Source organism: Microdochium trichocladiopsis (assembly GCF_020744255.1).
Source record: "Microdochium trichocladiopsis strain MPI-CAGE-CH-0230 chromosome Unknown B0I36scaffold_15, whole genome shotgun sequence".
NCBI classification, from domain to species: domain Eukaryota; kingdom Fungi; phylum Ascomycota; class Sordariomycetes; order Xylariales; family Microdochiaceae; genus Microdochium; species Microdochium trichocladiopsis.
The window spans coordinates 689,475-704,640 of record NW_025763558.1 but is presented as its reverse complement, the minus strand read 5'-3'; the positions used below and the strand labels follow the sequence as shown (position 1 = coordinate 704,640).

General features: G+C 49.1%; 4 protein-coding genes across 4 annotated transcripts; 3 read left to right on the top strand and 1 right to left on the bottom strand.

Moving 5' to 3' along the window:
- Window positions 1-1,055: 1,055 nt before the first annotated feature.
- Window positions 1,056-1,550, top strand: B0I36DRAFT_256781 (histone; the record flags this gene model as incomplete). The annotated part of the gene is made up of 3 exons (XM_046150963.1): window positions 1,056-1,262; window positions 1,310-1,462; window positions 1,512-1,550. The coding sequence occupies 3 exons, from the start codon at window positions 1,056-1,058 to the stop codon at window positions 1,548-1,550; spliced, it is 399 nt and encodes a 132-aa protein (XP_046004603.1).
- Window positions 1,551-6,330: 4,780 nt separating this feature from the next.
- On the bottom strand, window positions 6,331-6,846 carry B0I36DRAFT_356306 (uncharacterized protein; the record flags this gene model as incomplete). Its single annotated transcript, XM_046157597.1, has 1 exon — window positions 6,331-6,846. One exon carries the CDS (start codon window positions 6,844-6,846, stop codon window positions 6,331-6,333), a length of 516 nt encoding a protein of 171 aa, XP_046004602.1.
- Window positions 6,847-7,373: 527 nt separating this feature from the next.
- Window positions 7,374-8,770, top strand: B0I36DRAFT_356305 (uncharacterized protein; the record flags this gene model as incomplete). The annotated part of the gene is given in 4 exon segments (XM_046157596.1): window positions 7,374-7,681; window positions 7,774-8,070; window positions 8,082-8,403; window positions 8,756-8,770. 4 exon segments carry the CDS (start codon window positions 7,374-7,376, stop codon window positions 8,768-8,770), a joined length of 942 nt encoding a protein of 313 aa, XP_046004601.1.
- A 3,599-nt stretch (window positions 8,771-12,369) lies between these two features.
- B0I36DRAFT_356304 (uncharacterized protein) lies at window positions 12,370-13,083 on the top strand (the record flags this gene model as incomplete). The annotated part of the gene is made up of 1 exon (XM_046157595.1): window positions 12,370-13,083. One exon carries the CDS (start codon window positions 12,370-12,372, stop codon window positions 13,081-13,083), a length of 714 nt encoding a protein of 237 aa, XP_046004600.1.
- Between the last annotated feature and the right edge of the window lie 2,083 nt (window positions 13,084-15,166).

The window sequence follows — 15,166 nt, the reverse complement described above, 5'->3', positions numbered from 1 at the left end:
AACATCAACTTCTCTACGCCGCTGGGCATTGTCCAGTACGACGAAAACATCTTCCGAAGTCGTAGCTTGTTTTATGATATCCTGCCTTTTAATATGGTCCTTCCTAGACTTTCGCGGACAAAGTGTCTTACGCATCGTTTCTGACGCATCTGCATTTTCCCCAATTTTGTTTCTAGTTACCTCCATGACATGGTGAGGTAGTCTCTGCCACTGCTGGCGAGTCAGAAAGCTGGTCGGGCTGCAATAGGGCAGCCCGGTCGTCGTGGATGAGTAGCTTATACAAAGGTGAAGGACAACTGTTCATTTTGCAGTCATTCATAACAGGCAGGGCTCGCAGGAATTTCTGGGGTAGAAATCAGATACATTCTCTGCGGTGGCTGGAACAATGGAGAAGAGGAAAACGGGAGGGTCAGGCTCCTGCTATCCATATCATATAGGCACCGTTCTCGTGCTGTCATGGCTGGCACCCGTGACGACAACTCTTCGCCCAACCCCTGTGGTCGTTAGGTTGTTCTGCTTCCGATGATCAGAAAGCACCTCACTTCGCACCAGCAGAGGTGCTCTAGGCTATTGTCATGAACTCCATTGCACCCTCAAATTTGTAGTACCCATGATAGACGAAACCACAGAGGTTAGTTCACGAAGATTCTAGAGCACGAACTACTCAGTAATCATCCAGGTTCGATGATCATTGTATTGAACACGCTACTGGTGTTCGTAACCCCTAGTCATACTTATAAGTCGGCCCGAGGATGTGCAATGACTGAAAAGCACCCACAGTATATAAAAGATATGTATAGCATACAGGAGTCTATCGAGGTGATTACATTGACAAATTCCTACTTCAATCTGGACCTTCCGATACTACTGTAGTGCATCCACCTTCCTGTTTTTAGCTGTTTCAAATTCATATAGCGATGCGGCACGCTATTACGTTAGGAATCGCCAAATACTTACGAAAAGGAATTGCGTCCCTTTCGGACCTTAAGTAGGTGAGACAGTTCGACTTTGCCCACCGTTCGTCGTCGGCCCTTTGAGCATACTCATTATTCCACATGGCTCGGACGAAACAGAATGCGAGGAAGTCCACTGGCGGTAAAGCACCTCGGAAGTCGCTCGCCGGAAAGGCTGCACGAATAACCACCCAAACAAAAGTCGACCGAAACTATAGATACAAGCCGGGGACTGTGGCTCTACGTGAGATCCGACGGTACCAGAAAAGCACAGAACTCTTAATACGGAAGGCCCCTTTCCAAAGAATAGTAAGTGTAGCGAAAGGTCCTAGATTCCAGTCTAACAGATTTCACAGGTGCGTGAAATTGCTCAAGACTTCAAGAGCGATCTGCGGTTTCAGTCTTCGGCGATTGGCGCTCTACAAGAGGCTGTCGAGAGTTATCTGATTTCACTATTTGAAGACACGAATCTATGCGCCATTCACGCAAAAAGAGTAACTATTCAGTCGGTTAGTGCTTCCGCTATCTCGTGAAAGTGTCAAGCTAACAGACCAGTAGAAGGATATTCAGCTAGCTCGACGGATTAGGGGTAAATAGAGCTTTTTCGGTATGATCAGTGTTTCATAGTTCGATGTTTTCTCCAGTTTATCGCTCTCGCATGATAATATGGCCGGGAATGTGTCTATTCAAGTAAGACTCGTTGCAACCAACGAGACGCTCGCTGGTTCCTTTCCTGGTGTCAAGCACTCGCTCTAATCCTTGGTAGTTGTTACCGTCAGCTCTTTAGTGATCAAATAATCCTTCTTTGTGATGAACCCTAGAGTTCGATGCGGCTCCATGCCAAAAATGGAGTCGCATCCCCTACAGTAGCTCAGTCTATAAGTCTAGACCCCCCATTGCGACCAGTGCGCATCGCGACCAGGGGTCGCGTCGCGACGCGGTTGAGCACCCCACCATACATTTTCCCATATAAACCTGCTCAACCGCGTCGCACCGCGACCCGACCACCTGCATTGTGGCCGTCAAAAAGGAAGCTATCGTCATGGTCGCAAAAGACTACCAATTGCGCGCCCTGCGCGCACTGGATGAAGTTGAGGCTGGCGTACCTGTCGCGACGGCTGCTAGACGACACGATGTCGACAGATCCTACCTACGTCGTCGCCTTGACGCGTGCCCAACCTTCAAGCAAAGGTACCAAGTCCGACAAACCCTCTCCGTGACCCAGGAGGATTATCTGGTCTCTTGGGCCCTCGACCAAGCAGCAATGGGCTATGCAGCTCCATTGAAGCAATTCAAGCACTTCGCGATGCGCCTGCTGGCTCTCGACAACCCCTCCGCACACCTCGGCAAGCACTGGTACCGACGCTTCATCCGCCGCAACCCGACCTTGAAGACCTCGAGATCACGACTTATTGAATACAAACGATACGACGGTGCCTCCAAGGCCAATATCGACATCTTCTTCGACCGCCTGACGTCATTGAAGGGCAAACGAGTACGGCCCGAGAACATATGGAACGTTGACGAGTGTGGCGTCGCGGAGGGCCTAGGTCACAATGGCTTCGTGGTCAGTGATGCCTTGCGCGACTTTACCTTGAAAAAGGACGGCGCCAGGAGCACCTGGATCACGATAATTGAGGCCATTTCTGCTGGCGGTGGCTTCATCCCTCCCCTTGTTATTTTTAAGGGCCAATCCGTGCAGCAGCAGTGGTTTCCCGACGTCGAACTTGACAGGTGGAAGCATTGGTGTTTTGACACATCACCAAACGGGTGGACCAGCAATGATATTGCTCTGAAATGGCTCAAGGAGGTATTTATTCCCAACACCAAGCCTACGGATTCTAGAGAGTGGCGATGCCTTCTTCTCGACGGCCACAAGTCGCACGCAACAGAGGAATTTATGACGGAGTGCTTCATCAATAAAATCTGGCTGATTTACCTCCCGGCTCATACCTCACATGTTCTTCAGCCACTCGATGTGGGCGTGTTCTCGGCGGTGAAGGACCACTATCGTCAAGCGGTCGCGGAGGTTGCATATAACACTATGAACGAGTCCCCAGGCAAGCGGGAGTTCCTTGAAGCATACCAAATTGCGCGCAAAAGAAAGCTCAATAAGGAGAACATCTTAGGAGGCTTCAAAGGCACAGGGGTGTGGCCTCACAATCGGTTGAAGGCGCTGGGTTCCCGCTTCGTGATGCGGGACTATGAGGAGGTACGGGAGGCCCAGCAGAATCCCCAAAATCGGGCCCAAACGACGGTTTTAGAGCCAGATTTTTTGACGCCCTTGTGTGCAATTGACGTCAAAACCCCAAAAACATCTCGCGATGTCTATAAAATGCATAGGGAGTTGGTAAAGTGTGGTGTACCTTTAGGGGCGGCGACCTGCAGGAAGCTGTTCAACAAGGTCGGGAAGGCAATCGACACTTCGAACATCGCGCGCACCACCGTAGAACACCAAAAAGACCGTCTCCAAGCTGCATTAGATGCTTCAAAGCCTGCTAAACGCCGCAGAGTCGATCCGGATCCCAATAAACAGTTTGTTCAGGTCGTAAACGTGGAGCGCGCAAAGAGGCAATTGCAGCTCGAGATGGGGGCGGACTTCAGCACGGATGACGACACCGACAGCAGCGACGACGAGGTAGAGATCATTGAAGACGACAGTGACGAGGAGAGCTGCATTGAGGTGCGGATCAATTGATTTGAAGCCTTTTTAACGAATGCTTGTTCAGTTATTGCAGAGTGACCATGTGGTCGGTGATGCCCTCATGCGCAGGTTGGGGGGTGGTCGCCATGCGCACTGGTCGCAATGGGGGGTCTAGACTTAATGGGGAGGTTGAATCGGAAGCTGGAGATTGTTGAACATCCGCGTGGCATACACGGGAGGGTGGCCGTAGCAAGGGAGAGCGCCGCTAAGCTTAGTGCTCACTCGAGTTTCTCCTGCTGTACCCACGTCACAATATCGACCAAGGCCACAATTAAGGCAGTGGGATTGCTTCAGGTTGGATCTGAGCTAGCACATCCGAACTGTACAGTAGTGACCGCAATCAGTGTCCACAAATAACTTAATTGAGATGATTCCCGCACGGGCCACAATGACCTAGCTGTGGCTTAGGACTGTGCGAAAAAGGTTCAGTACTATGTACTGTCCATAAAAGCTCCACCTCCCCTCCATTTCTGACTTCCCTTGACTTGGCTGATGTCCCAGCGACCCTTTATGTATGAGCAGACATAAACTAGCCTTTCAATGTTCTGCATAATGTTGCCGCGTTATAGTTTGCCGTCATCTTGCGAAGGACATAACGAAGTTTGCCAACGATTCGCGGTGGTCAACTACCGCAGATAAGGCGACGAAGAAACAACCCTCCGTCACTACCACCTGTTGTATGTAATGCTGTAATCCACTTTTGGAGAGTACTTGTTATGGACCAGTCTGCACGGTATGCGCCACAATGCGCCACAGCATGCTGGTCTGTGCGGAAACGTTCTTTAGTGCTAGAAAAGCGGACACATTTAGAGGTCACTACTGTACACTCGGAGCGTTAAAAGAGCACGGAAGCGTTTGAAGCAGCATCGTATTCGCGGGGCTCAGGGAAGCAGCAACACTATCCATGCTGAGGCGACTGCTTTGCTGTCAAACATGCTGCTCAATCCCCTGGACAGTGTTTTGGAATTGTACCCACTTGAATTGCTAATTGACTTGCTCCAGTACTTTTCTAGTTAGAAGCCTTCCCGCGTTGGAAGCCTTTGGCAGACTCTGGTGGATAGGTTTCCATGCGCATTGCTGGACTAGCTATTGCTTTGTAAGGAGATATCGCTGGGTGACTTGCGCAGCTCAGTGGTAGGCATCGAAAGAGCAACTTGCTTCCTACTTGCCGCCAACTCTGAGACTTTGGAAGCATCAGGGCCGGCTCCTCAAGGCCATAATGCGACCATAACTTCAGATGAATCTTAGTTAGTGCTTGCGCATCGTGCTGGTTTGATGCCTGCATCTGGGATTCGGGACATGTCTGGCATTGGTCATTCTGATAAGGCCAGCGTAAGTCACGAACCTCAAGACAGCCCTGTGGAACCATAGCCCAATCTTCTTGCTTAAGGAGAGCGCCGTCCGGTTGTATCTCCTGCCTGACCAGACACTTGTCCCCTGATGAAGGCGCAGTTTGTTTACAACGTCGCGAAGCTAAGCTGTCTTGATTGAAATACTCGATGAGTGCTCCTACGCCCTTATAGATTACCGTATGTCACTAATTTAACATCGTGCTGCTATCATTGTTTGTTCGGGCACTGGTCTTCTGCGCCTGGTCGTGGATCGGGTACATATTGGTCTCCCGAGTGCTTGTGTGGGCGTAGTTTGCTCTTATGGTACAGACGCGTCTTACGTTTGGCGAGGAAGTGGAATGGGCGGGGTTCGTGGTTGTAATTGGTCCGCTCCAAGTGCTTGCCGCATTGGAACCCGCATGTGCCTCCATCACAAACCTCCCAGCCATGGTTGCTGCGTTGTCTTAGTAGAGTTTGTAGTTGAGGAGTGCTACCTTACACAGTGGATAGAAGCCCCGCTCGGGCGCCTCCTATGGTATACACCATTACGCCCTGGCCTCGTCAACCTGTGGCAGGGGGACAGCGCAGTGGACGGGGATGCATGCTTGGAACGCCTGCGTCATCGCATCTCCACCTCCTGGACAACCTTTCCGGCAGCCAGGCTAAGCCTCGAATATCACATGGAACGCAAGTGATGTAGAACCGCGCAATGGTACTTTAGGACACACAGTGTGCCGTGAATTAGGACAAATCTATCTTACTATGGTGCCCCACGACCAGTCTTTGCAAAGATCAGACGATACTCAGTCACATCATAGAACTGCTTGACAATTGTTCAGCGCTATGGCTCGTTCACGTACGCTCAATCAGCCCTTCATAACTGTATATTCTTGATTGATGCGCGGTTTTTCACTGATGAAGCGGCAATCTGCTTGAAAGGTGTTCATGCAGCTGCAAATTCTTTGCGTGATTGGGCACATCCGAGTTCGGACCGCCCCAGGCAGTCAGTCAGTTGTCGTGATACCATTGTCGCATCTAATGTGGGCTATAAAGTGTATAACTAATAGTAACTGTAGGTAGAACGAATGTGGATAGAGATTCCGATAAGTTCTTCTCGCGAACGTGAAACGTACATGTACGAATGAGAAGATGAAAAGGGAGTGCTCAATATAAGAAGGGGCAGAAGATCCTGTCCTGTTATTCAGAAGTAGATTTATTTGCGCAGCGAGCTCGGTTGTAGCAAGCTGTCGGGAAGTTAGAGGGTTAGGTAGAGTCTCTTCCTCGTACATTCGAGACAATGGTGGTGAAGGTTATCCAGCGCATCGTGAGGATCAACCTTGGCTTAATAATCTCCGGCGATTTCTCCAGGCGGTATGATCTGGTGCACATGCTGGATTGATGGTTCTGGGTTGCGCTTATTCATCGATCGGCCCCCAAGCTGGGGCATCGTTTCACCTCGCTTGACCACAGGTCGGCCCTCGAGCTGGGGCATCGTTTCACCTCGCTTGACCACAGGTCGCCCCTCAAGCTGCGGTGTCGCTTCACCTCTCTTGACCACAGGTCGGCCCTCAAGCTGCGGTGTCGTTTCACCTCGCTTGATCACAGGTCGCCCCTCGAGCTGGGGCATCGTTTCACCTCGCTTGACCACAGGTCGGCCCTCGAGCTGGGGTACATCTTCTCCATCTCTTTTGATGACCGGAAGGTATTTATCTGCGAAGACTGGCGACACCGCACGTAGCGCCGGGAGCTCTGCTCCATCGGCCCTCGATAGAAATTCCAGTCCAGATCCTACAGGCAAAGCCCCAGAGCCGAGGAGGTGCAGAGGTAGCACGAGGATTAGAGGACTCGAGAGGCGCATATTTCTGAGTACGGACGTCCCGTAGTGTTATAACTTCTGTTAACGGTGCTGTTAAGAGTTCAAACCATTGGTGTTGTCTAAGGTCTGTCTACCATGTAATATTCCAAAGGCTTGCTGTCCTTATATATGTCTTTCTTTAGAGAAACGCGATGAGATGCACAAAGGGGTGGAGTTCGATGTCTGGAAGTATCTCCGATCCCTTCCCGACTGTCCCAGTATCAATAACAATACAAACAACAACATCACAAGCAATATCAACAACAACGTCAACAACAGCATTAACAAATCACATGTCGTAGTCCATGCAAACACTAGCTGCCACCTAATCAGCGAAGTGGCGCAACAACGCCAAAGAAGTTTTAAGGATTCGTTCCACTAGCCAATTAGGTGTTGCAGCTCACGCTCAGAATAGCCGTCTTCCAGGTTACTCTCCGTCCTTGGTATCAGCCACAGAGTAGTCATACCTCATTCCTGCTGGACGCGTCCTGCTCCTAAGCCGAACAACTTCCGAACACTGACGTGGCACAATGGATTCCCAGCAAACACGGCCGTTCCGCATTGTTATTGCTGGGGCCGGCCTCGTGGGCTTGACTGCGGCACACATTTTACACCACGCCCACATCGACTTTGTAATCCTAGAGAAGCGGGGTGATCCTTCCCCAAAAGTTGGCTCCGTCATGACAATCTGGCCGCAGACATCCCGTATATTCCAACAGCTGCGTCTCAGTGAGGTTCTTGATCCTCTCATGGAGTCGTTACGGACCAGCATGGTCATCTCTGGGGACGATTCGCACACGATTGATGTCTCTGACTTCCCATCTGTCCTTGAGAAACAGTATGTGAAGAGCACGCATCTTTCCTTTGGAGCCTCGCTTGCTAGAACACAGGAGATCATTGCAAGAGCTAATGTGCTACTGTTCCCTTTAGTCACGGCTGGGGACTTCGTATTCTACTCCGCACACAGTTGGTGGAAGCACTATACACTATGCTCCCTGAGGAAGCCAAGTCAAAGGTTCTCCTTGGGAAACAGGTTGAGAGTGTATATATGGATAAAGTCGGTGTTCAGGTGACCTGTCAGGACGGCCATAAGGAAGAAGGAGACATCCTCATTGGTGCTGATGGTGTTCGGAGCCGTACGCGCTTATGTATGGAGGCTCTGAGACAACATAAATCCCCCATGATCTGGATGAGAGATATCAAAGCCCGTATCGCTCAACCTACAGGGTTCTCGTCAGCCAAGTTGAGCCGTTGTCTGATGCCCCTTCCCATATGAAATGTGACGGCGTCAACTACGGCGGTGCAACGCAATATCTGCACGGAAAAAAGGTTTCCTGCTTCGCCATCTACGAGAAGCTGGCGAAACCGTCTTCGAAACACCACCGCTACACGGACGATGATAAGCGTGAAATGCTCGAGCGCTGGAGCCACCTGATGGTCATGCCAAACTACTCGGTTCGGGATTTGAAATTGACGGGCGGCAATATTGGGCCTTACGACTGCGAAGAGGGCTTCATTTCCGACTGGTACCACGGTCGTATTGTGCTAGTGGGTGATGCGGTAAGGAAGCTTGACCCCCGCACTGGCTTGGGATACAATGAGGGGGTGATCGACCTTGTGGTGCTAATCAACGGTATTCGAGGGACATCCGAAGTTCTTTCTCCGCGAAAGGTGGGTCCAACCATTGCTTCACTTGGGAAGACCTTTCACGATTATGAGAAGACGAGGACCAAGCATGTGAGCACTGTAATGGGGATATCAAAAACATTCGCTCGGGTTTCGGCATGGCTTTCGTGGAGAGACATGGTTATGGCCAGGTACTTGCAGCCATATTTCAGACTAACTGATCTCTGTGTGGCGTTTATTCTTGATCCTATGATAAGGGCGTCACCCCTCCTGAATGAGACAATAGAAATCGGGCAGATAGGTAATTAAATTGTCAAGAAGCATCTTCTAGTTGTAAGTGATCTCAAAAACTATCAAGACCAAAAGCCTTCAGAACTTTCTGGTATATACTTCATTTCGAGCAACTCCAGTTCTATATAAAACAGGAGCGATAGGCCGATTGCAATCCACTAGTATCTACACGCCCGCTTCTATATGTCATAACGATATGTTAGATAATACCCACGTGTTATCGTATCACACGATACGTACCGGGCACTAATTGAGTACTAACAGGGTTTTGGGAGGGAAAAGAATGAACTTCGAACGCCGCAATGAGACCAACCTAAGGCTGTCCAGTTGCCCGACGATTCAGTTCTAAAGTAATAGAAACACTTCAGAGCTACAGTACTAAACCGGGATATACTGTAGTAGATATCCACACTTGTATATTGAGGCATTTATTACGTCCTCGGTCGAGAGGTCTTACGTGTATAGTAGGTCAGGGTATCGTATAATGTAATCCATCCGACTATATAACACTCATCTAGTCGCAGGTCCTCCTATACTTCACCTGAAACTCCTATGGGTAGGGGCAAAGTCGATAAACGTCTGTGGCTTTTGTTGGCCTCCGTATCTATGGCTCTTTCGATCTTCTACTTTTACTCGACTTTTTTTGTCCTTCTCAATCTTTCTCCTCTGTTCATCGCTACATCCGACCTCTATCGCGGTGGCACATATGCAACCTCCATTATCCTAGCCCTAGCTGGAAAGCATATGGTCATATGCGCAATCTGCGCGTGTGCTCCGGCCTACAGCACGAGTGATTCTTCACACTCAAAGAAGAAGCATGGAGTTGAAGGCATAATGAGAGCCCTGGTTATAGTACATTCCATTCTGTTTGCCTTATTCCTCTGCCCGATCACGTTCGGATTTCTTTGGCATGCTGATAGCACAGTAGGTGGAGCCGGATATGTGGGAATATGTCTTGGTTTTGCTATTTGCATGCTGCTCGAGATAGTTTGCTTCACGTTCTACTATACTACGTGGGTCTGGTCAACCTTCTGGTCACATCTCTGGCTAGCCTTGCGGTCCGCTCTTGGATCAGCTTTCAAGTCAGCGAAGCAGATGTCAAAGACAGCAAGAGACTTTGCCTGGTCCGCTTTTGGACCAGCTTTCCGGTCAGCAGAGCAGATGATGTTAAAGGTATCAAGAATCTTCAGAGCAGGTGACCCGCAGAGATCATACATGACGTAAGTATAGTGTACGACCTGTCCACCCGGAGAACAAGACACAATGCGACTCTGGCGATGCTTGATATCCACACGATACAGATTTCGAAAAAGCGAGACGAAGGCATCGCCTAATAATGCCCATGCATATAATGCATAATCAACGCGAGTCCAACATGGTGAAATACGTACCGAACAGCTGACCACCACTTGGTCTCAGTATAAATCATCCCATTTACCTACAGCTCCGTTTAGATTCCCTAACTCATCCTACGGTAACCCCTTGAAGATAGTGTATCTCTCAATCAAAGCTTGGTTCGAATATTAAGCCCTTCCTGTGGGCACCCGTCCACTTCCAGACGGGGTTCAACCCAATCTCACACTAGTGGTACCTATTTAAAGTGGTGAAGGGCTAAGAATGGTTTCGCGTGTAAACATACTATTCCATTTAGCCCGGCTGTCATCTAGCCGAGGATATGATACAAGCACGCTATGGACACAACATGGAGATCATCTGATTCGTATATACACATCGAATCCAGCTATAAGTCTGACGGTGATCGCGGGCCCGGTGAACACTTGCGCCAAACGTTCAGATAATACTTTCGGTGCTGTAAACTAGTACGTGGGACTTATCAGACTTGGGTTTTAATGTAATTAAAGGAAAGCCTGAAAATGCGTAGAGGAAACTTCAGCAGACCGACTATAGACGAATTCCGGACAACATGTCAGCCAATGAGACGTTGAACAGCATGCGCCGAAGCGTCACAATTGCAAGCGTTTCATCCTGGCCGTGGGGGATATTAATAGAAGCATCGACAAACACCGGGAGTTTCTATAAACTGCCTGAAGAGCTAAAAATAGTGTGTTCTAGCTGGGGCCGCAGCTTCTACTATCTAGGAGGTACTGGAGTATATATAATATTCGAGGTACGCTATTTGTTCCGGACAGGACAGGATAATCACTAGTTATGGCGCCACGGTCCGAGTCTCTACGACAGCGAAATCGCTTAGCACAGAAAAGACATCGTTCTAAAAGACGTGAGGAGCAAAAACGAGATGCACTACGGCTTGAAAGCATGGAGAGCACTTGGCAAAGTATTGCCTATGCATATTATCAGAACGACGTGCCCGAGATCATGGCGCTTATTAGGGATCGTATTGTCTCTCGAGATCCACCAAGACAAATTACACCAACTTGCGACACGCCTAGCGTCGACAAAATATGCTCCTATTCAACTACTGGATCTACAGATCTTCCATCTCACGAGTTACCAGCGCAGACCCTCTTGCCGAGGGCCCCAGACATCTCAAAATATATCTACGATGGCTGGGAGTTGTCCGCTATACCCGCCGACTTGAATACGCTTACCACATATGACGTCTCACTACTTGATGAGGAATCATGGTGGTGGGCAGAGACAAACGACTCTCTTCACGCCGTAAATATCATGCCAGGGTCATTACATGGATTCTGAAGCGCGTTGTCCACTTCTCCACGTATTTTATCGTTTTATCATGGTCCATCAGGACTTAAAGGACCACGGATGGACAAAGTCCGGTATTCTCGCGAATCAAAGCACCGCACGGCCTCTTTGTTTTATGAGTGAAGCCACCCGGCGGTTTTCTCAGAGCTCGATGGATGACATTCCTTCAAATGCTCAGAGACGCAGCAAGTTGGGAAATACTTGCGGACCGAGTAACGTTCTGTGCTCATGACTTGAGATCCGTGCTACGATTAGACGTATGTGTCATAAGGCTTCCAGTCCTGCAGCTGCCCCGCCTATAGGCAGCTCTCCTATAATCTGACGACCCGACAAAGAACCTCCTTTTGTTCGTTGCTCGTTGGGTGTGTTCACACAGTATAGCCATTCCACTCTGTACTATGGTCGCACGAGCGAACACCCCAGGTGCGAAGCATCGACGAAACCGTGGCAAGCTACCGCAAACAATGTCCGATTGCCAATTTTGACACAGCAGGTAACAACACAAACACGATGTTGATAGACTACTCGCTAGTTGTACAGTAGAAGAAGCTATTTGTTGCCATTCGTGCTGTTAATCAGGTCGCATTCAAGTATGTCATTGTTACCAACGTTACTGCAAACAACTAGATCTTATCGTACTACAGCAGATGCCAAAGACTCCTTGGTCATCACCCACCATTTACCTCAGATTGATGTTACAGTAGTGACCACAATCAGTGTTCGCCGCTCCTTCGTTTCTCTCTTCCATCTTCTCAACCATCACTGCTTTCAACTTCTCCTGGAGCGGCAAACACACGCCCCACCTGTCCTTGTGAAACTTGTCTGAGTATCAAAGCTTCCCAGCCGCCAAGTAAGTGTTGCTCAGCCTTCGCAAAAGTGGGCTATCCGCTATTCGACTGACACAATCTAGTGCCTCAGATCGACATGAATTTCGAAGACGTATCTCGAAAGCTCGATGCTATGAAGATCGTCGCTCTTTACAGAGTCCGCGGAGGCACAGCGAAGGGTAGGAGTCGCAAGATTCGTGACTTGTCCCGTGCCTTTTACACGTCCGCCACCCAGGAAGAAGGCATCGAGTCTGCCGTATGGCTGTACGAAGATCATGATGCCGCGCCAAATATCGATTGGACCGAGATTCACGACATTACCGAGCTCGGCACAAAGGCGGGCAGTGGCCGCGCCCAGATCATCACTCTCCCCGATCCATTCGACCCCAGCTACACAACCTACAAGGTCAGCGCGGAGGAGCTCGTTATAACCTTGCATCCCCCATTCGGAAAAAGCCTATGGGGTTTGACCGACAAGAAAGGCTTGGAGTCATTGCAGTGGATTTTGGATGGTCACGCGCGGCGCGTATGCGTGGTGAACTGGTGTGCGGGAAAAGTTGATGCGACTTGCCTCCCGCACCTGCCCGAGAAGATCAAGGAATTGAAGTTGTGTGGAATGCCGAGGTTCCTCGCCGATCCCGTGCCGTGGAACCCTTGCAACCATCATCACTGGATTCACGAATTTGTGGAGAAACTGCAAGCACTGCAGAAACTGACTCTTTCTGGGTGTGGCTACCGTTCTGATGATCTGCCACCTCTCAGGAACTGGATAGATTCATTGGAGATCAACGTCGAAAAGGAAGCGAAGTAGGTAGATATATACTTACTGACAAGTTGTAGACCGCGCGAGAGCAGGCACGGGCAAAAGGAATGAGGGGTAGAATAACGAATAGACAGCTGAGGGTTGGAATGGGGCATCAATGGACCTTGTATTGTACTGCTCGTCTCTATACTATGGCATGTTACAGTACATCACACAAGACGTGGTATTACTGGTCATGTTCCATTTCTAGATTACTGTATCGATCGATTTATCCCCAGAATAAAAGCCATGGCCTTTTTGGTAGAGGCACAAGATGAGACCGACGATAGTAGTCATGACAGAATCGCCCATTGAAACTCATGCCTCACATATCAATTAACAGATGGTACCGAGAAAGGGACCAGGGGATCCGGCCGGTCGATCGCAAGTTATCCGCCAGTATATCCGCTGGCTGAGTTGTTCAGGCATGGCAGGTTGCCGCAGTGAGTGGCTCGGCTCAAACATCTGGTTTCAAATCGAGTTCAGTCTGCCTTTCTTCCGGCAGTAACTTATTGCAAGGACATACCACATTCACCACAGCGTGCTGGGCTGTGCGGGAAGGGGAGCTGACTCCTGAAAGGCGGATACATTGAGTGAATAATGCTGGACTGTGCTAATACGCTCGCCCCGGCAGGGACAGGGTTGCACTAAGTTGCGGAAATGTTACAGTGATTTACCACAAGCCATTTCTAGCGAGTGTTTGGTACAGTACGGGAAGCCAGCACTGTGCACGCCACAATGCGCCACACTACTTGGTCCGTGCGGGACTCGCAACTCATGTCAATAACGTGGACACTGATTGTGGTCATCACTGTATTATATGGCTCGAGGTGCTGTATCAGCCATGTCGCATGCCATGCTTCCTACTTGAATACTACCTGGTCTACCCAGACGAACCGTAATAGTTACTAGCCGTGATAACAAGGTGCACCAACACCGCATACATCCCTAAAGAGCTCTATGAGAGCCTTCCGTGCTTAAGAAAGCAAGATAAATCCAATAATCTAACGGTACTAAGTGTACGATCGTTTATTGAGCGGTATGCAACAGCCAGCGGAATGAAGCTTCACTGTAGCGTTATCGTTTAGTATACTTAGCTGACCACCAAATCGCACTAGTTATATAAGCACCAAGACTTTCCATGTCTATCAATTCTATGATGGTTCTGAAGTAAGGTGTTGTGAAATCTAGTCTATACTATCAGATTTCGAAAAGTAGCAAGAGTATCTACTTCTAGTGATTGGGAATAGTTTGGTGGATCAGTGGATAGACTCGTGTCGATATTCATATCTAGTAACTCTCCTAATAATGCCTCCGTCGCTTTTTCAATGGCATACGCCGCTGCTTGCCAACATGATTTGTGGCCCCACTCTCCTATCAGTGACTCAAATTGTGCCTGGCAGGTTGGAGCACAGACACAAACAAAGGTTCCAAAGTAGACGTGAGTCATCTCGTGCAATAGAGTCCTGAGGTAGCGTTTAAACCTGGATTCAAATTCTGTAAAATTCGAAGACCGCCTAGATGGAGCCATATTAGTCACTCTGATTAAGGCGGCATAGTTATCTGGGATATATTTTCTGTACTCCATGGTTGTTTCCGATGATGTAGTGTCTGCAAGCGTGTTTTCTGGCATCTCACGCGGGTGCCGAAATACTATCTTGCAAAGTCCATTGAGGCAGCCACCGAAGAATATTTCACTGAAGATGTTGTAGCATTGTAGCATTATATCTTCACTCTCTAGTGCTGGTCGAAGTTTTAGTACCGTCTCAACGAGCTTATGATATTCACTAATGCTATTGCCTTGGGATGGTGTAAGATCGGGCCCCCTATTACGTGCAAAATCCTGTATTAGGGCAGAAAGATATTCTGGAGAGTGTCCAGACAGCGTAAGGCTTCTTAGTTGTATAGATACGTTGCCTTTTTCAAAAATTTTAGAGTGGCTGTGATCCTGTTGGATCGTGCCCATCTTGATGTCGAGAGGGGGAAGCTTGCGACCATGTCGAAGTAGCGTCCTTCGTGGGATTGAATTGCTCATGGTTAAAAAGAATAGACCGCAGGGTCACATTATATATGGCCATTTCCGTGTAAGATC